Here is a 22,332-nt window from a genome sequence, read left to right on the forward strand (position 1 = left end):
GTCCTTTTCTGCGTCCTTAGCACCCAGCCACTCATACAACTCATCATACACCATTTCTTTAGCCTTCACCACCTATCTCTTAATCTTAAGCCTTATCTCTTTGTATTCCTGTCTACTTTCTGCATCTCTCTGACTATCTCACTTCTTCACCAACCTCTTCCTTTGTATACTCTGCTGTACTTCCCCATTTCAACACCAGGTTTCTTGGTCCTACTTCCTCTGTCTAGATGTCACACAAAGCACCCTTCTAGCTGTCTCCCTTACCACTTCTGCTGTAGTTTCCCAGCTATCTGGTAAATCTTCACTGCTCCACATTGCCTGTCTTACCTTCTTCCTGAACTCCACCTTACAGTCTTAATTTGTCAACTTCCGCCATTTGGTCCTGGCTCTGCCCTCACTCTCATTCTCTTCTTGATGTACAACATCATCCTACAGACTACCATCCTATGCTGCCTAACAGCGCTTTCCCCTGCCACCACTTTGCAGTCTCCTTCAGACTGACCCTCTTGCATAGGATATAATCTACCTATGTGCATCTTACTCTACTCTTGTACATCACCATATCTTTCTCTCTCTTAAAATATGTGTCCACCACAGACATTTTCGTCCTTTTTGCAAAATCCAATATCTGGCCTTCTTCATTCTTTTCTTTGATACCATACCTACCAATCACCTCCTCATCCCCTCTGTTTCCTTCACCAAAATGTCCATTGAAATCCTCTCCAATCACCACTTTCTCTCCATTGGATATACTGTCCAACACTTCATCCACCTCACTCCAGAAATCTTCTTTCTCATCCATCGCACACCCAACTTGCAGAGTGTATGCACTAACATTCATCATCACACCTTCAGTTTCCAGCTTCATAACCATCACTCTGTCCGACACCCTTTTCAACTCCAAAACACTCTTGACGTACTGTTCCTTCAGGATAACCCCTACCCCATTTCTCCTCCCATCCACACAATGTTAGAAAAATTTGAACCCGCCTCCAAGAGACCCGGCCTTACTCCACTTTCACCTGTTTTTTTGTATGCACAATTTATCAGTCTTCCTTCTCCCCATCATGTCGGCTAACTCTCACCCTTTACCAGTCATACTACCAACATTCAAAGTTCCTACCCTCAAATCCACTGTTTACCCTCCTCTTCACCCCCTGCCTCTGGACATGCCTTCCCCCTCTTCTTCTTCATCCAACAGTAGCCCAATTTCCACCAGCATCCCGGTGGCTAACAGTACTGGTGGCAGCCGTTGTTAAATCCAGGCCACAACTGATCCAGTATGGAAATCTGTATTGTCCGTATATTTATCTGGCAAAATTTTACACCAGGTTACCTCGCTGTCATAACCCTCTCTATTTTTTCTGAGCTTGGGACTGGCACGAAGAAATTCACTGTGGCTGGGTTATTTGTGTCCATAACCAAAATGATTTTATAATCTTTTCAGTTTAAAGGTCTCTCTGGTTACATAAGAACTAAAAGAGTATTTAAAGGGAATTGGACAGAAAATATTGCAGAGCACATAACACATAAGAGCATTTGCCAAGTTCATTTGACCAACCATCTAATATTTTAGATTGTGAATTGTAACAGATAAAAATAACTAATTCTCTATTCCTAGAGCTGACATATACTAAGACTGCAACAAAAGAGAGCTTGGTGGCAAGTCTGACAGTGACTCTCTTCAGTTATTTGTTATACTGTTTGTATATTCTTGCAAAGTAAAACAACCCCACCCTGCAGCACATTCCGGCAAGTAGTCAGGAGCCATGAAAATTTAAAACTGGGAGAAATGTTCTGCAAATTAAAATGTCTGAAGCATGCTTCCATTTCCTCTAATTACCATGAAAGTTTACTGAATTCTTTATGAATTCTATATCATGGTCTTAATTCCTTAATCTAATTTCGAGTGGCCATGTATATATAGGTACTGTATATTCCATTTAATTAGTGATGCATTTATGTTACTGTATCTTTAAAAAATTTAGGGGCACAGTCATGCAATTTTTTTATTTGCCGGGCACAAGTTCTCGAAAAAGTTTAAGTGTAGAGACCTGCAAAACATCAATCTAATTAATTCTGAACACTCTTTAGATCAAATTTTTAATTTTACTCCTCATTCTGTTCCTTTTGAACACTATTGGCACTTGGCACATTTTACATGTGGTTCAGATATAATCACTTATTGTTTAATTGGCAGACAGTAAATTCTCTTGCTTTAAAACACATCATTTTTCAGTTTCTTTCTCTCTCATCTTTGTTAGTAGTGCCAGTTTACAGTGTGTGTCATGTTTGGCTTTCAAAATGTATTATTACTTTTTTCAATAACTCATTTATACCATAAACCACATGAGCCAGAACGTATGACACTTTATTATTCATTTTACCCCATGCTACCTTTTTGTGGAATTTAGTTTTATTTTTTTACTTTTTTTTCTTCAAGTGAGTAATATTAACAGACACACACTTAGAAAGCTAAAAATAAATGAAGGTATGTTTAATTTGCAAATATTAGAGAGCACACAGTTTTTGAAATTAAAACTTAACACTATTGCCATTATCATTTTTTTCTTTTTTTCTTTTCCTGTCCACTTGGATGCAGATTTTGTGGAAGGATTTTAGAGGATAAATCAAAACATGGATTGAGAAAAGGGTTTATCATATTAATTTATTTTTCTCATTCATGAAAGTTAGTTATCCAGAAAAAGAGGAAAGAATCAACCAAAGTTAAGTGGGACTGTGACCTGTGGCTGTTCAGAACATTTACTTTGTATTTCTAAGTGGTAACACAAGAAACTTAAAGTTGAAGTTAACTTGGTGCAAAACTATTGAGCAGATCTGGCCTGAAAAAGTGTTGTCTTTAACAGCATATGGAGGGCTTGGGTTTTTTCAAGAATGAAGTTACCTCTACATCTCAAGCAACAGTAATTGTCCAAAAGAAAGATCATAAAGAAATAATTATTTTAAAGTTTGGCTTTCCTAAAAGCAGTGATTGCAGTAACCCAGTCAGTTTCAAATGATGTGCCCAGAAAAATAGATCTCATCTTTTGAATCCTTCAACATTAGAGTAATGTATCCATGAGATATTAATTAACACAAAATTAAATTCCATGGCGTTACTTTTTCTTCCTTTAGTTTTTTTGTCTCACAGTCAGTTGCTTACCTCTGTGCCCCTCTTCTCACTTAACTGGAGACTGATAAACTGATAATACAAAAACATAACAATAGTTAATGCCTAAAACATTAACAAAATGAAAATTACAATTTTAGATTAGTGAAAATCTGAATTATCACACTCACATTTTAGTCTTATTCTTGTCCCAGTATGATTTAAAGCCACACAGTACTGACTATTATGTAATTGCTTTATAATATTCAAAGAAAGTGTGCTTTTGTTAACTATTAAAATACTTGGAAGTTTTTAAATTTTAATTTTATACTGCTAACCAATTTTGTCAGCTTCCAAGCAGGAGTCGAACACTGTAGCTAATTTTTACATTGACGATTTGTTTTTTAGGGTTCACTTCCACATCTGACTTTGCATTCCACTTCTCTTCCTTTCCAATTAAGCCACTCAGCCACACCAGGAAACAGTAATAAATGAAAAGGAAAATGATTCAGAAAAATAATATTTACAGTGGGGCAAAAAAGTATTTAGTCAGCCACCAATTGTGCAAGTTCCCCCAATTAAAAAGATGAGAGAGGCCTGTAATTTTCATCATAGGTATACCTCAACTATGAGAGACAAAATGAGAAAAAAAATCCAGAAAATCACATTGTCTGATTTTTAAAGAATTCATTTGCAAATTATGGTAGAAAATAAGTATTTGGTCACCTACAAACAATCAAGATTTCTGGCTCTCACAGACCTGTAACTTCTTCTGTAAGAGGCTCCTCTGTCCTCCACTCGTTACCTGTATTAATGGCACCTGTTTGAACTCGTTATCAATATAAAAGACACCTGTCCACAACCTCAAACAGTCACACTCCAAACTCCATTATGGCCAAGACCAAAGAGCTGTCAAAGGACACCAGAAACAAAATTGTAGACCTGCACCAGGCTGGGAAGACTGAATCTGCAATAGGTAAGCAGCTTGGTGTGAAGAAATCAACTGTGGTAGCAATTATTAGAAAATGGAAGACATACAAGACCACTGATAATCTCCCTCGATCTGGGGCTCCACACAAGATCTCACCCCGTGGGGACAAAATGATCACAAGAACGGTGAACAAAAATCCCAGAACCACACGGGGGGACCTAGTGAATGACCTGCAGAGAGCTGGGACCAAAGTAACAAAGGCTACCATCAGTAACACACTACGCCGCCAGGGACTCAAATCCTGCAGTGCCAGACGTATCCCCCTGCTTAAGCCAGTACATGTGCAGGCCCATCTGAAGTTTGCTAGAGAGCATTTGGATGATCCAGAAGAGGACTGGGAGAATGTCATATGGTCAGATGAAACCAAAATCTACTCGTCGTGTTTGGAGGAGAAAGAATGCTGAGTTGCATCCAAAGAACACCATACCTACTGTAAAGCATGGGGGTGGAAACATCATGCTTTGGGGCTGTTTTTCTGCAAAGGGACCAGGACGACTGATCCGTGTAAAGGAAAGAATGAATGGGGCCATATATCGTCAGATTTTGAGTGAAAACCTCCTTCCATCAGCAAGGGCATTGAAGATGAAACGTGGCTGGGTCTTTCAGCATGACAGTGATCCCAAACACACCGCCCGGGTAACGAAGAAGTGGCTTCGTAAGAAGCATTTCAAGGTCCTGGAGTGGCTAGCCAGTCTCCAGATCTCAACCCCATACATAATCTTTGGAGGAAGTTGAAACTCCATGTTGCCCAGCGACAGCCCCAAAACATCACTGCTCTAGAGGAGATCTGCATGGAGGAATGGGCCAAAATACCAGCAACAGTGTGTGAAAACCTTGTGAAGACTTACAGAAAACGTTTGACCTCTGTCATTGCCAACAAAGGGTATATAACAAAGTATTGAGATGAATTTTTGTTATTGACCAAATACTTTTTTTCCACCACAATTTGCAAATAAATTCTTTAAAAATCAGACAATGTGATTTTCTGGATTTTTTTTTCTCATTTTGTCTCTCATAGTTGAGGTATACCTATGATGAAAATTACAGGCCTCTCTCATCTTTTTAAGTGGGAGAACTTGCACAATTGGTGGCTGACTAAATACTTTTTTGCCCCACTGTAGTTATATTTCAGAAATTAAAAAAAAAAGCAGCAAACGTATGCTATACAATACAGTGGGTATTGAAAAGAATCACCCCCTTTGAAATATTCCCATTTTTTTGTTTTTGCTTTACAGCCTTAAATGAAAACACAAAAACCAATATTTTTCCATCTTAGCTTTACTCAATGCAATCTAAGCTATCCAAGTGAAAGATATAACAGCTACAACAACAACATGTATTTATATAGCACATTTTCATACAAACAATGTAGCTCAAAGTGCTTTACATGATGAAGAAAGAATAAGAATTAAAATTAGGGAACACTAATTAACATAGAATAAAAGTTCCGATGGCCAGGGAGGACAGAAAAAAAAAAAAAAAAAAACAGACGGCTGGAGAAAAAAATAAAATCTGCAGGGACACCTAGACCACGAGACCACCCAGCCCCCTCTAGGCATTCTACCTAACATAAATGATCTCAGTCAGTTCTCATTCTATTAAAGGTTCTCATGGAAGAATTTGATAATGACGGTCATGTGGACTGCTGGCCTTTAATCCATCAATGTAGGGACATCATGATGCTTTGATTAGGTGATGGTGGCGCAGATCGCCACCACAAAAAAAACAGAAAAAGAACAGAAGAGAATGTAGGGGTTAGTACGGATTTCGGAGCCACCATGAATAATAATAATTAATTGAAAATACAGAGCATCAAGTTTAAAATAAGATGAAGCTATGAGAAAGCCATGTTAAAGTAATGTGTTTTAGCAGTGTTCCACTGTATTAGCCTGGCGAATTCCTATTGGCATGCTATTCCAGATTTTAGGTGCATAACAGCAGAAGGCTGCCTTACCACTTCTTTTAAGTTTAGCTCTTGGAATTCTAAGTAGACACTCATTTAAAGATCTAAGGTTACGATTTGGAGCGTAAGGTGTAAGACATTCTGAAATATAAGATGGAGCAAGATTATTTAAGGCTTTGTAAACCATAAGCAGTATTTTAAAGTCAATTCTAAATGACACAGGTGACTAGTGTGGTGACATCAAAACTGGGGTGATGTGCTCGGATTTTCTTTTCCTAGTTAAGATTCTAGCAGCTGCATTCTGCACTAGTTGCAATCGATTGATGTCTTTTTTTGTTAGTCCTGAGAGGAGTACGTTACAGTAATCTAACCGACTGAAAACAAAAGCGTGAACTAATTTTTCAGCATCTTGCAATATTATAACTTTTCTATATTTCTTTTCTACGTTTCTAACTTTTGCTATATTTCTTAAGTGAAAAAATGCTGTCCTAGTAATCTGCTTAATACAGTCAAAGTAAAAAGTATGTGAACCCTTTGGAATTATCTGGTTTACTGCATATATTTGTCATAAAAAGTGATCTGATCTTCATCTAAGTCACAGGTACTGATATACATAATGAGCTTAAGCCAATGACACACAAAAAATTCTACTCTTTCATGTGTTTACAAACGCATTCAAGTTCACAGTGGTAGTGGAAAAAGTAAGTGAACCTTGGGATTTAATAACTGGTTGACCCTCCAATGACCTCAACCAGGCGCTTCTTGTAACTGCAGATCAGACCTGCACATCATGCGGGGGGAATTTTAGCCCATTCTTCCCTGCAGAACTGCCTTAACTCTTCCATATTCTTTGGTTGTCTTCTGTGTATGGCTCTCTTCAAGCCATTCCACAGCATCTCAATAGGATTGAGATCTGGGCTGTGACTGGGCCACTCCAAAAGGCGGAGTTTGTTCTTCTGAAGCCATTGTGCTGTGGATTTGCTGTAATGTTTGGGGTCATTGTCCTGTTGCATCACCCAGCCTCTTCTGAGCTTAAGTTGACAGATAGACACCCTCACATTATCCTGGAGAATTTGTTGATATACTTGTGAATTCATTTTCCCCTCAATGATGGCAAGCTGTCCAGGCCATGATGCAGCAAAGCAGGCACAAATCATGATGTTCCCTCCACCATACTTTACTGTAGGGATGATGTTTTGATGTTGATATTCAGTGCCCTTTTTGCACCAAATGAAGTTCTGCTTGTTCATCCCAAATAGTTCAATTTTGGTTTCATCACTCCACAAAACATTTTTCCAGTACCGTTGTGGATTGTCCAAGTGCTCTTTCGCAAACGTCAGGTATTCAGCAATGTCCTTTTTTGATAGCAGTGGCTTCCTTCTTGTTCAGTGTTTTGTGTATAGTTGACTCATGAACAGAGATATTAGCCAGTTCTAATGACTTCTTCAAGTCCTTTGCTGTCACTCTTGGGTTTTTCTTTACCTCATTGCTGACTTTGCGTTGTGCTTTTAGGGTCATCTTGGCCGGGCGCCCACTTCTGGGCAGAGTAGCCACAATACCAAACTGTCTCCATTTATAGACAACTTACCTAACAGTAGACTGATGAATAGCTAAAATGTTTGAGATGACTTTGTAACCCTTTCCAAACTTATGTACTGTAGATTAACAATTCTCGATCGTAGCTCTTCAGACATCTCTTTTGTGTGAGGCATGATTCCTATCTGGATATGCTTCTTGTCAAAAGCTCAAACTTTATAGTGTTTTTTTTTATCAATCAAAGTAATTCTAGGCCACACCTTTGAACTCGTTTCATTAAATGGACTCCAGGTGTGCTAAATTCTGACTGCAATGAACTTTTTAAAAAGTCATTAGCTTAGGGTTCACTTACTTTTTCAAACCTTCAGTTTCACAGTTTGAATGATTTATTCAATATGGTCAATAATTCTCTGAAAATCTGTGTATCTGTAGTTATAGGAGACTGTTTGTTCATTATTGTGACTGACATGAAGATACGACCATGTTTTATATGGGAATTGGACATAAATATAGATAATTCCTAGGGGTTCACATACTTTTTTCTTTGACTGTATGTGATTTAAAATTCAGGTCAGAGTCAATAGTTACCACTAAAATCTTTACCTCCATCTTGACTTTTAATCCTAAAGCATCATGTTTATTTCTAATAACCTCAATATATCCATTATTGCCAATCACTAAAATTTCTGTTTTCTCTTTATTTAGTTTGAGAAAATTACTACTCATCCATTCGGGAACCCAAGAAAGACATTGTGTCAGTGAATCAAGAGTGTTGGGGTCGTCAGGCACTATTGATAAATACAGTTGTGTGTCGTCAGCATAGTTGTGGTAGCTCACGTTATGCCCCGAGCTACAGTTCAGAAGAATTTTAAAAAAATCAATAACAAGAAATACTGAGATTAATAAAGGATCACCTCCCTCTTAAACAATATTTGTAATCTCAATCAGGTGTAAGTAACCTCCATTTCCATCGCAGACCATGGTTACTGGCTTCCACTGGGTTACTGGCTTACTGGGTGGCAAGTCTCTTTCAAAAGATCTCAGGGATAGAGTTGTGGACAGACATAAGGCAGGAGATGAATGCAAAAAAAAATCTCAAAAGGGTTTTATCAATCCCAAGGAGCACAGTAAAGTCCATAATAAAGAAGTGGCAAGTGTTTGGTACTACTAGGACCCTCCCTGGATCCGGCCATCCCTCCAAACTGGATGGAAGAGCAAAGAGGAAATTGGTAAGAGAAGCTACCAAGAGGCCAATGGCCACTTTGAAGGAGCTGCAGGATTTTATGGTAAAGAGTGGTCATTGTGTGCATGTGACAACAATTTCATAAGCGCTCCACAAAAGTGGCTTGTTCAGGAGGGTGGCAAGGAAAAAGCCACTTCTCAAGAAAGGCCACATTAAGGCTCATTTGAGCCTTGAGTAAGTAAAGCTGGGAAGAAATATTTTTTGTGTGTGTTTTCATTTAAGGCTGTAAAGCAAAAAAGGGAATATTTCGAAGGGGGTGATTATTTTCTATACCCACTGTATATACTATAAACATCAAAACATTAGAAATAATTGCATTCAACATGAATTACACAGTGGAATGGTTTAAAAACAATTAGGAAACAATGCTGTCCAGTAATTATTAATAAATCTAACTAAAGCTGGCAGGCTATAAAATGTAAACTGATTAATTCTTTGCACCATCTTGAGATTGGAAGTGGGGAAAAGTATTCTAGTGAAACATACTGCAGCCTTTTGACACTCTAAAATCATGTAGCTACTGACTTATATTTTATTAATGATAGTCTGACCTCCTGGATTATGTGCATATTTTCTCTATATGCTTGAAAGTGTTAATTCTTAAAACTGCTGTCAACCTGATGGACGTTTCCACAATTACAGCTTTTGCAGTTATTATTTTTTACTGTAACTTGAATTTGTTTCACAGTGCGCAGCTGGTGTATTTATTATTTTTGAAAATGAAACCAATACAGAAACTGACAGCTATGTGACCAGGTAAGACCATTTGTACAGCAAGGAGTGATACAGATAAAAGTTTATTATGCCTAAATATAAGGAAGCCATAACATTGTAAAATGAATGATGTGAAAGTGAGTGAGAGAACCACCACATTCATCTTATTAAACCACTTGTCATGAGCTACTTATTTTCTTCAGCGGGACCACAATTGTAAAGCAGAGAAATGATAAATATGTCGTAACACTCAGTGAGAATGTCAGTCCAGTATGTGGGTTACTTGTCAAATCACTTTGAAGAACAGACAAGAAAATGCATGTCAAGTCAGGCTAGATCACTCTGCTTCTAACCTTGTCCTCTTATTTAAAAAAAATAAAAACAAAAAAAAAAATTCTCACTTCTTTATAATTTTTTTCATACTTAAATTTGTATATGCTTGTCCACACAAAGGACCAGAATTAAAATCTTTTTCTTATACAGTATCTTTATTTTTGTCTTTACTCTTCAAGCAGTCTCTAATTACTATTAGAAAATACATATTTGCCACCATTATTTTACAAAAACGTAAATTTAATTGTTTTCTGGTGCTAAACTGACCCGGACACATTTTGATTAGGCTATACACATAACAAAGCAATATCTTTGTTAATAGTTATTATGGGGTATGGAAGGAGAAACTGTCAATTCCTGTGAATTTTGTAGTAAACAGGAGGATGGTGAGTTAAGTATGTTCTTGGGTTTTTGCATGGGTGTATGGTTTTCTGGGGCTGTAGTTTATGATTCTCTTCTGTTTTGACTTGCTCTTTTATGAATCCTCATGGAATGATCGGGTCTTCATGTTGCTGGAATGTTGTAGCTCTTCTTTTGATTTTCAAATCAGCATTCTGTTATTAAAGAAAACTCACTTCAAGGCAAATTTCATTATTGTGTCCTATCTGCCTCTTTTGTATAGTATTTGAATATTCAGGATCATTCTGGCAATTTCATTAGACATTATGTAAATAGTTCTGTAATGGAACAGGGTGGGGGTGTACTTTAGATAGGAAATATATATTTTGATTAGTGTTGATCTGCAGAATTCAGCAAAGTGTTTTTTGTAGTGAGTATGTTGTGTTCACTGGATAGTTTCCTAGAAATTTGACATGTGGCTGGTTTAGACCATTTTTTCTAGTATCCCATGATGCTTAACAAGGCAAGTGACATCACAGTACTGTAGCAGTTAATGTTGGAGGGTTAGTCCCCTCAAGTAAACTTTTGTAAATAGGTTTCAACAGAAAACAAACATGTGGAAGGAAACTGCAAATGTGTCAGTGTATTCATGTTTTAGAGGCAATGTTTTTTTGTATGGACCTGTATGTGACCAGTGTATAACACACAAGCCTTCTCCCTTAATTTTATTACCCTGAGTGCTGTGCAGTTGATTCCAGCCTAAACGAATAAGATTTCCATAGGCTTTAGTTTTGCATTTATATAGTAGCTGTAGCAGTGAACAAGCAAAAGTATCAGGGAAAAATAATATACAATACTATAGTTTTTAGTTTGAGTGAGGTAAGTACCTGCTATTGAATCTGTATGTGGTTAGCCTTAGTGAATTAATGCTTCCTGTTTACAAGAAAGTTTACTGTTCTGATATTTCTATTAATTTTGTCTTATGCCTCACAGCACAGGTCATATTTTTGGCCTCAATAATTGGTCTGACATAGCTGTCAGGGACACTTAAAACAGTTGAACCATTATACTCCACTCACAATTAGTTTCTCTTTCCCCACTGACTTCAATGCATCTTGCTGAATTCTGCAAAGTTCCTGAACATTTCCGCAAATTCTCAGAACTCAAAACAAAACAAATTCAGTGAGGTTTGGTCAACACTTATACCGACATGATCAACTATGAATTAGTTAACAGCTTAGAGTCAATTTATGTGCACTCACCTGCAGGAAGCCAGAGAATGCTAACAGTAGTTTAGGTTATGTGAGTAAAGGAAAACTGCAAAATGACTTGTAAATGACAAACTTGGTTACTGATCTTGTTTACAAACTATAATCACTTTTAAGACACAACATGAACAATTGAAATAAGATTAATTGGCCAAATTCATTATAATGAAATAATTACAGTGTTTGAAATGTCACGAAATATTCTGTTTAATTCATTTAAATCTAAAAAGAATTTTTTACCATAATACAAACATATATGGAAGGAAAACTAGTCTCATTTTTGTTTTGGTTTTTCTTTTTTCTTTTTTTTTTTTTGTTACGTTATGAAGGAAATGATAATGCTCTGCCTGCTTTCAATACTGCTGCAACTTATGCGGAGTATTGCATTTTTTGTGATTTGTATAAAGCAATTTGCTACAAAAACAGCTTATATCTTCTGTATCATTTATTGTGGCCTTGGGCAAAAAGATATGTCTGTTTGTCTCTGTATTTTCTTATAGTTTCAACTGTGGAGAAAATTGGCATGATCCTGTAAAGTGCAAGGTAAGAGTAACTGATAATTTCAATTAGTATTTTTAATAACAGACTACAGCAATCTCTTTAAAAGTTATATTCTGTTTTTTTGCCCTCCTTATCATTGCTCTTCAAAGATACTTTTTCATTGTGCTGCATAAATTATAGGTAACTACATTAAACTTTAAAATTTTTAAATGACTAGAAAGATATATTGTACATGTCCCTTTATACCATATTTTTTAATAAGACAGAAATTGCATTTTTCACTTATATGTGCATATTTCTTTTATTTCTTCAAGATGCTTGGGTTTTAGGTATTTTTTTCAGGTATTTTAGAAGTCTACAATTTCTTATAGAAAGTAAATTCCATTAGTACAATGGTGTTTTTTTACTTCAGAAATACACTTTTCATTAGAGCTCTGGATCTATTTATTTTAAGCTATTAATAGGTTAATCTGACATTGTATATTTTAATATTTTAAAGAGGAAATGTAGAGGCTGTGCTCCTTTTAATACTTGAAATTAGCATGTGTGGAGAAATTTCTGCAGTTAAATAATGAACCTTATAATTGGTCTGACTTCTTTTGATTTATTTCTTGCTAAAAATGTTTACTCTAAATTATATGAAATTTAAATACTTTTCTTTTAGTGGCTTAGAAAGTGGATTAAAAAATGTGATGATGACAGCGAAACCTCAAACTGGATTGCAGCTAACACTAAGGTACAGTACAAATGTAATGGAATTCATAATTTTTTTTTTATAATATGTAACCTTAACATCTGTATCCATGGTTAAGTTCTTTGTCTTTGTTGTAGTTTTTTTTTTTTCCCTGCAGACACTTATCTCAAATGTACCTAGGATTAGAACATAGGGAAAATTCATTAAAATTCTTGAATTTTCTGTCAGATATTTTGGCATTGTCCTCTCTTGTGCTTATTGGTGTTGTTCAATGAAAAAAAAAAAAAAAACATTTTTGAGGACACCATATATCATCAATATCTATTAGCCATCTTGTGACCAGTAAAAGACGTGTCATCATTGAGCTGTAAACAAATTAGGATATCTGGAACAATGCTTGTTAGTTTTTTTATTTTATGGAAGAAGATGTACTCTACCATATATATATATATATATATATATATATATATATATATATATATATATATATATGTATATATGTATATATGTATATATGTATATATGTATATATGTATATATATATATGTATATATGTATATATGTATGTATATATGTATATATATATATGTATATATATATGTATATATATATGTATATATGTATATATATATATGTATATATATATGTATATATGTATATATATATATGTATATATATATGTATATATGTATATATATATATATGTATATATGTATATATATATGTATATATATATGTATATATATATGTATATATATATGTATATATATATGTATATATATATATGTATATATGTGTATATGTATATATGTATGTATATATATATATATATATATATATATATATATATATATATATATATATGTATATATAAATGTCAAATTGCTGTTTTTAATTTTTTTTTGTTTGTCAATACACCCTAAACCAAATGCTGATCCACACTTTCTGTTTTTTTTTCTTTTTACTTTCTCGTATAGTGGAACCTCGGGTCACGACCATAATTCATTCCAAAACTCTGGTCGTAACCCGATTTGGTTGTGACCTGAAGTAATTTCCCCCATAAGATTGTATGTAAATACAGTTCGTACGGTCTGGAATGAATTAATTGTATGTAAATATATTTTTTTAAAGATTTTTAAGCACATATATAGTTAATTATACCATAGAATGCACATTGTGATAGTAAACTAAATGTAAAAACATTGAATAACACTGAGAAAACCTTGAACAACAGAGAAAACTAACATTGCAAGAGTTCACGGTATAGCCTTACGACCCAATCTCTGTAAACACTTTTTTTTAATGAGTTTAAACACAGGGAAAAAAAGGAACATTTGAACAAATCCGAACTTTATTTAAAAACCAACCATAAGCAACCAAAAAGTAACATTGCAGGAGTTCACGCTAATAGCCTTACAAAATGATCGCTGTGTAAACTTTTTTTTTAATGAGTTTTAAACACGGGGAAAAAAATGAACATTTGAAAAATCCATAATTTAATAAACCACCAAGAAAATAAACATTGCAGCAAAGCACGCTACGGACCACTCACTGTACAGTATACACTTTTTTTGAGTTTTAAGCACAGGGGAAAAAAAATGAACATTTGAAAAATGCGTAATTTAATAAACAACCAAGAAAAGTAACATTGCAACAATTCACGCTACGAACCGACAAATGAACATTTGAAAAATTCATAATACAAAAACTAACCATAAGCCACCAAGAAAACTAACCTTGGATGAGTCGAGTTCTGGCATGAAGGAAGTGAGGAGGAACTGAGTGTAGAGGAGGTTACAGTTTTGAGGGAGAGTCTGGCTCTGCGATGGAGGGATGTTCTCCTTCAAGTGTTTTCTCTGTTGCGATTCCTTGGGTTTCTGGTGTTTTTAGCTGTTTAGCTGGTGGATCAGACTTCGCGAAATAGCGGTCTAATGTGACTTGCCTTTTCCTATGCATTAAAATTTTTCGGAAATGTGAGACAACATTGTCGTTCATCATGTTTATCACTCTGTTTGTAACCACTTTGTCAGGGTGGTTCTTTTCGAAAAAATCCTGGCACTCGTTCCATTTTTCAGCGAGTTCCTCCGTCGTCGGCTCCTCCTTGCGATCCAGGACCAGCTCCTCGATGTCCTCATCATCCACTTCAAGACCCATGCTCTTGCCCATGGACACAATCTCATCCACAACAGGAGGCTGAAAGCTTTCTAAAACTTATTCAGGAACGCATTCAGGCCAAAGTTTCTTCCAGGCCGAGATCAAGGTCTGGTGTGTGACATCTTCTCAGGCTTTATCAATGAGGCCGATGCAATGAACGATATTAAAATGGTTCTTCCAGAAGTCTTTCAGGGTCAAAGACGTCTCCTCAGTCACACTGAAACACCTGACGAATAGTCCTTTGGTGTACAGCTTCTTAAAATTTGAAATAACCTGCTGGTCCATGGGCTGCAGAAGAGGAGTTGTGTTGGGGGGAGGAACACAACCTTAATAAAGTCATACTCCTTGACCATATCGTCAGCCAAATTTGGAGGGTGTGCCGGTGCATTGTCCATCAGAAGGAGGCATTTTTTAGGCAGGTTATTCTCTTCGAGATATCGCTTCACGGCGGGAGTGAAAGCCTCGTGCAGCCATTCCAAAAACAAGGTCCTTGTGACCCAACCCTTCGTGTTTGCCCTCCACATCACGGGCAGTCTGGCTTTGTTTACATTGTGCTGCTTGAAAGCACAAGGGTTCTCAAATTGGTAAACGAGTAGCGGCTTGATTTTTACGTCGCCACTAGCGTTAGCACACACCAAAACGGTTAACCTGTCCTTCATTGGTTTGTGGCCGGGCATAGCCTTCTCTTCCTGGGTAACGTAGGTCCTCTTCGGCATCCTCTTCCAGAATAATCCGGTCTTGTCGCAGTTGAAGACTTGTTGTGGGATGTAGCCTTCGTCCTCCACTAATTTTGTGAAATTTTTCAAGAATTCTTTCGCAGCTTCAGCGTCGGATCTAGCCTCTCCATGCCTTACCACACTATGAATGCCACTTCTCTTACGAAACTTTTCAAACCATCCTCTACTGGCTTTAAATTCCTCACTTTTGCCACTGGCTTTCTCGCTTAACATCACCTCGCTTATGCTGTCCCCTGCAAGTTGCTTCTTGTTCAGCCACACAAGCAACAGTTTTTCCACCTCTTCCAGCACTTGGGGCCTCTGCCTGGTTAACACTGTAACTCCTTTTGCAACATCAGCTGCTTTAATGGCCTCTTTCTGCTTTAGAATAGTCGAAATCGTAGATTTTGTCTTCTTGTAGTTGGCGGCAAGATCAGTAGCATGAACGCCACGCTCATACTTTTCAATAATTTCTTTCTTTACTTCGATTTCAATTTTTTTCAAAACTTTCTTCTCACCACTCTTCACTTGCTTAGAAGCCATTGTTAAATGCAAAAGCACACGAAATACTGTAGAGCACAAAGAGTTCACAGGTAAAGCACGCACGTCTGACTGAGAACAATGAACAGGGAGAGGCTGAACATGTGCTTAAATACAGTAATCGGCACGTACAAACCGGAAGGGAAGCGAAATAGAGCACAAAGAGTTCACAGCGAAAGCACGCACATCTGACCGAGAACAATGCAACACGTGCGGAAATCATCGGCGTGCGCAAACCGAAAGGGAACCTGGCTTGTTCGTGTACCGAGTGTGTGGTCGTGAACAGATGCAAAAGTTTGGCAAACTTTTTGGTCGTAACCCGATTTGTACGTGTTCAGAGACGTTCGTGAACCGAGGTTCCACTGTATAGTGAAAGTATTGTAATCATCCAGAAATTTGATGTCAAGATTTTGATAAATCTCATCGTTTTAGACCTCCCTGACTTTCCTGTATATGAAGTATAGGGAAAGTATTGGAATCCACCAAAAGTTCCATTTCAAGATTTAATGAATCTTGACATTTTAGATCTCCCTGAGTGTGAAAATACGATTTTTGGAATTCTGTCTGTGTGTGTATGTGTGTAAACATGATAACCTGAGTACGCTTTCAGTTAGGTCAACCATATTTCTCATACAAGTATTGGGTACAAAATGTAGATTTCAGTCAACTTTTGGGCAATTTCCGCTAACCGGAAGTGGTACTTTACCTTTTATTCAAGCAGCTGCAGAAATGGATTTATTCAACTTTACTTTTTAAATAATTGTTCAATATATAATTGATTTGATTTGTTGTTGATGGTTCTTTAATGTGCATGATATAAAAATATAATTATTGTCTTGCGGTATACTCAAAAAAAATATCCATCCCCATATATGATGAGTATACAAGAAGGTCTTGGGAAGACCACTCCTGATTTTTCCCTTTGAGAGAAGAGGCACATGTTCTGAATAGGGTAATGTACTATAACAAAATGTATCTATACAGATTTCCCCTGCTATTCACAGAGGTTTGTGGTGCAGGAACCCAGTAAATGTGAAAATCCCCAAATATATGTTTTAGGTCCATGGCTGTTGTACTGTACAGTATATTGCAAGTTTATTGTACTAAGTAAGGTACCAGAAACTGTGAGAAATGTAAGAATGAGCAGTGTGCAAGCAATTCACATTTATGAGGCTGACTAATGAGACAAAGGTGAATGATGTCTCCCAGACAAAGAGCATAGTTCAGTACTTCTTTTATCAACTGAGTTTTTACAAAAATTAACTTATTATATTTGTCTGTATATTATGGTAGTAAAGAGAAAAAAATGATGAAACACTAAGCACAAAATGATTAACACTCTAAACACAGTCCATTTTTGAAGATGGTTGTGTAATTTTGAAATAATCCCCTGTACACAGCCTCCTGAAAGTCAGGTTTTTTCTGACCGTGATGCAGAAGATTTATAGAAGTTGGGAGTGCTCCCACACAAAGCCAGACAAAATCACACAACAGGACAAGAACATAAATCCAAGGAAAACTGTAATCTGATTGGTGTAATTGTACCTTTTACTTGTTACAATCCTCCTGGCATTTTATAGCTCACTTTTAAAACTAGTGCTCTCATCTTTCACCCAGCAGCTCTCACAGCAACTGCTAAAGCTTCCTAATGACACAGTACTCCTGGGGTTGCTGGGATTTGCAGTCCAAATTAATTATTGATTAGAAACCTTTGAATAGGCATAGCATGCTGGGTCTTGTGTCAGATAATATTCCATTTCATTTTTGTTTTCATTATTTGTTTAATCCTTGAATGTATTACAGCCAGAAAATATGTAGTAGATTGAGATACTGGGGTAAGTAGGGGTAATAAAGAAATTCAAAGTATAATGTTCCTTAAGCATGGATCAAACCACAAGTGACATACTGATAAAAAATGCACAGTGTTTTGTTTAGTAAATGCTAGTTAAAATTGAATGGAAGAAAATTTAGGAAGCCAGGAGACAGTGATTCAAGTCTCTATCATCCTATCCACTGTGACGATGCAGGTCGGCTTCACACTCTGGGAGCTTCTTGAATCCAGAATCGCTGATAATATACCCAAGGATGAATTCTATGTTAAAAAAAGCACAACTTTCTCTCTTCTGTCTCACTCAATGGATTGCCTGCGGAGACACCATCAGCTATGGTCCTCCCTTTCAACTCCCATCTTGGCTACTTCCTTCATCATCTTCCAGATCGTTCAGGGTCTGCTGTCCTTCCCTCTTCCCTCACGCTCTCCTGGTTTTCTATGGATTCCTAAGGAGGACTCCACCATAATTGCACCTGCTCTTCCAGTAAATCAGCATGCAAAGATCCACTAGTAGAGCACTGATCATTCTCTATTTAGGGCATTTTTGCAACCATGCTTATGCTTTAAGGAGAAGATTTTTTCATTTGGGAGCATTTTTGCCCTTTGCCCCCCGAATATTTCTGGTGCTGGCTTCTGTGTGTAAAGAATATATACAGCTGGGACAGTTGTAGGATGTTTTGTCTGGTTGAGTCATTATCATTTGTTGTGGCCGTGGGCAAAAAGATATGTCATTTAGACCTCTTTATGTCTTCCAGTTGAGCCATATAGTATAGTGCTATAGGAAGTGGGGATATACTGTATATACTGGAAAAAAGTGCAGTAGTGCATTTTTTCTGTTAAAGAAAATTCATTCTTATATTCAGTACTTTTTTTTTTCTTCAATGAAAATGTGAAGATCTATTTTAATTTTTATTCTTATTGTCTTTTTTCCATTATGTTTTATAGCAATTACTTGGGGGTGGAAAAAATAATAAAAACATGGTGTGTGGGGAGGGTACTACTACAAAAGTGGTTAGTAGTGCATTGTCATAAAAGAAACATTAGAAGCTTATAGTACTTATTATCAGTTAAGTAAGGGTTTTGTTTTTCATTAATCCTGTGTGTCTGTATTGCTTTTACAATGAAAATATATTTCCATTTTTGTCTTGTCTCTTTGCTGAAATTTTTCCCTATGATGTGAAATATCGAAATTACTGCCTAGTGTTTTTGCATAGTGTGTGACATAAAGCTTAAGTAATACTTAATCAGAATGTACAGTGGGGCAAAAAAATATTTAGTCATCCACCAATTGTGCAAGTTCTCCCACTTAAAAAGATGAGAGAGGCCTGTAATTTTCATCATAGGTATACCTCAACTATGAGAGACAAAATGAGAAAAAAAAATCCAGAAAATCACATTGTCTGATTTTTGAAGAATTTATTTGCAAATTATGGTGGAAAAAAAGTATTTGGTCAATAACAAAAGTTCATCTCAATACTTTGTTATATACCCTTTGTTGGCAATGACAGAGGTCAAACGTTTTCTGTAAGTCTTCACAAGGTTTTCACACACTGTTGCTGGTATTTTGGCCCATTCCTCCATGCAGATCTCCTCTAGAGCAGTGGTGTTTTGGGGCTGTCTCTGGGCAACACGGACTTTCAACTCCCTCCAAAGATTTTGTATGGGGTTGAGATGTGGAGACTGGCTAGCCACTCCAGGACCTTGAAATGCTTCTTACGAAGCCACTCCTTCGTTACCCGGGGCGGTGTGTTTGGGATCATTGTCATGCTGAAAGACCCAGCCACGTTTCATCTTCAATGCCCTTGCTGATGGAAGGAGGTTTTCACTCAAAATCTGACGATACATGGCCCCATTCATTCTTTCCTTTACACGCATCAGTCGTCCTGGTCCCTTTGCAGAAAAACACCCCCAAAACATGATGTTTCCACCCCCCATGCTTTACAGTAGGTATGGTGTTCTTTGGATGCAACTCAGCATTCTTTCTCCTCCAAACACGACGAGTAGAGTTTTATTCATCTGACCATATGACATTCTCCCAATCCTCTTCTGGATCATCCAAATGCTCTCTAGCAAACTTCAGATGGGCCTGCACATGTACTGGCTTAAGCAGGGGGACACGTCTGGCACTGCAGGATTTGAGTCCCTGGCGGCGTAGTGTGTTACTGATGGTAGCCTTTGTTACTTTGTTCCCAGCTCTCTGCAGGTCATTCACTAGGTCCCCCCGTGTGGTTCTGGGAATTTTGCTCACCGTTCTTGTGATCAGTTTGACCCCACAGGGTGAGATCTTGTGTGGAGCCCCAGATCGAGGGAGATTATCAGTGGTCTTGTATGTCTTCCATTTTCTAATAATTGCTCCCACAGTTGATTTCTTCACACCAAGCTGCTTACCTATTGTAGATTCAGTCTTCTTCTACAATTTTGTTTCTGGTGTACTTTGACAGCTCTTTGGTCTTGGCCATAGTGGAGTTTGGAGTGTGACTGTTTGAGATTGTGGACAGGTGTCTTTTATATTGATAACGAGTTCAAACAGGTGCCATTAATACAGGTAACGAGTGGAAGACAGAGGAATCTCTTACAGAAGAAGTTACAGGTATGTGAGAGCCAGAAATCTTGCTTGTTTGTAGGTGACCAAATACTTTTTTTTCCACCATAATTTGCAAATAAATTCTTTAAAAATCAGACAATGTGATTTTCTGGATTTTTTTTTTCTCATTTTGTGTCTCATAGTTGAGGTATACCGATGATGAAAATTACAGGCCTCTCTCATCTTTTTAAGTGGGAGAACTTGCACAATTGGTGGCTGATTAAATACTTTTTTGCCCCACTGTATAACACACTTGATGACAGTGTAATCTATCACTGATTTACAGTCAGGTTTAAGGTGATACCTTTTGGCAAAAAATTAAACGGGGTTTGTTGCACTGTGCCATTGCACCTCACTGCACTCCCTCTTGATGGCATAAACTGAGCGTTGAAGCAGTTTTAGAGTTTGGGTAGTTGTGTTTGGGGTTGAGTGGAAACATGACGTTTATTTCCGAAAGCATAAAGCACAAAATGCTTGTACCATACCATTTTAAAAGTTGGGTTTTTTGGTACTTTTCCAGTACCAATATACTGAGCAACCCTAGTTCACAGTTTTCTCAATTTTATAATTTTGTAATGTCATTTATAACTGACATAACTGGAAACCTTTATGTGTACTTAATAAGGGGTCACAGAAACCTTAATGATAAGAGGAAATAGAGCTACTTACTATCAAAAATACTAATGTACTTTCAGACATATTTTAAGCCTTAAAGATTAAATGCATGCAAATCAAACATTAAAAAAAAAACTACTTTAATAACACCTTGAATAACAGGTATATTATCCCCTTCTGCAGTTATTCTTTCCTAAGTTCCCTTGCTTTCACTTTATTGTAAATGTTGGGCAGCCTAATGGCTAATTTTATTGATCAGGAATGTATGGCGAATAGCAAATGGCAGCCAACTGTATGTTTCCCTTATTCAGTGGCTGCAGGTTTTTATTCTAACCATCTTCTTAATTAGTGAGCCATTTTTGCGGCTAATTAACTTGTTTTGCCTTAGTGTTAATTGACGTGACCCAGACCCCTTAGTTGTTTCTTTTTCCTTAATGCACAGCCAAACAATAATGAGACACAAAACAAGCCGGCACATGACCAGCTAACTTGAAAATAAAGGAAAGTGAAGGTCTTGGTCCTGTTGATCTGCTCAGGTCATCAAAACATCTTGACGGTGGTCTTAGAAAAAACAAGAAATCAACAGTCTGCTGTGGCAGAATGAGAGCAACAAGTCATGATATTCAGTAACTGCTTTAATTAAATTAATGACGTTCCAATTTAGCTGGTCATCTGTTGGCTCATTTCACATGCCATTTCTGTTTGGCTGCCATTTAATGAAGAAACAAATCGGTTCAGAACCGGGCTTTTAAAAGGAATGGAAAAGGAGTTAACAGTGAAAACTGGTCGTTGATTAGGAAAAGGGTTAGAATGAAAACCTGCAGCCACTAATATATATGTATAATCTTCATTTGGATCTTGATCTTTGTTTGTCCGTGAATGAATTAGAAGAAGAAGAACTAGATGGCAGTAGAGAGACAGCTAAAACATAGGCATTGCATTAAGAATCTCCTCCAGGCTTATACTACTGAAGACTGTAGTACTCCAGTCACACCTCAAAACACGGACATTCAAACTAAACAAATTGTTGTGCTTTAAATGAACTAATCTTTATATATAATCTTCATTTGGATCTTGATCTTTGTTTGTCCGTGAATTCCATGCATGCGTAGACCACCTTCCAGTTTAGTACGTTGTTGTTACTCACGGATGTCAACAATGTGCCGGAATAACGAAAGGGGTGGTGGACAGTGTTACGCTGGTTAGCTTCTGAGGCCTGGTTAGAGAATGAGATTGCCGAAGATAAAAGGTACGTGCCTAC

General features: G+C 36.9%; 1 protein-coding gene across 1 annotated transcript in view; it reads left to right on the top strand.

Annotated features, from left to right (window-relative positions):
• The window catches only part of arih1 (ariadne ubiquitin-conjugating enzyme E2 binding protein homolog 1 (Drosophila)), a 245,209-nt gene that overhangs the window by 156,992 nt on the left and 65,885 nt on the right, over positions 1 to 22,332 (top strand). Inside the window, exons 8-9 of the mRNA XM_028823941.2 lie at positions 11,937 to 11,979; positions 12,602 to 12,673. Of these exons, the coding sequence (XP_028679774.1) occupies positions 11,937 to 11,979; positions 12,602 to 12,673 (115 nt within the window). The remainder of the gene's footprint in view (positions 1 to 11,936; positions 11,980 to 12,601; positions 12,674 to 22,332) is intronic.

This window comes from Erpetoichthys calabaricus, chromosome 17 (assembly GCF_900747795.2).
Source record: "Erpetoichthys calabaricus chromosome 17, fErpCal1.3, whole genome shotgun sequence".
NCBI classification, from domain to species: domain Eukaryota; kingdom Metazoa; phylum Chordata; class Cladistia; order Polypteriformes; family Polypteridae; genus Erpetoichthys; species Erpetoichthys calabaricus.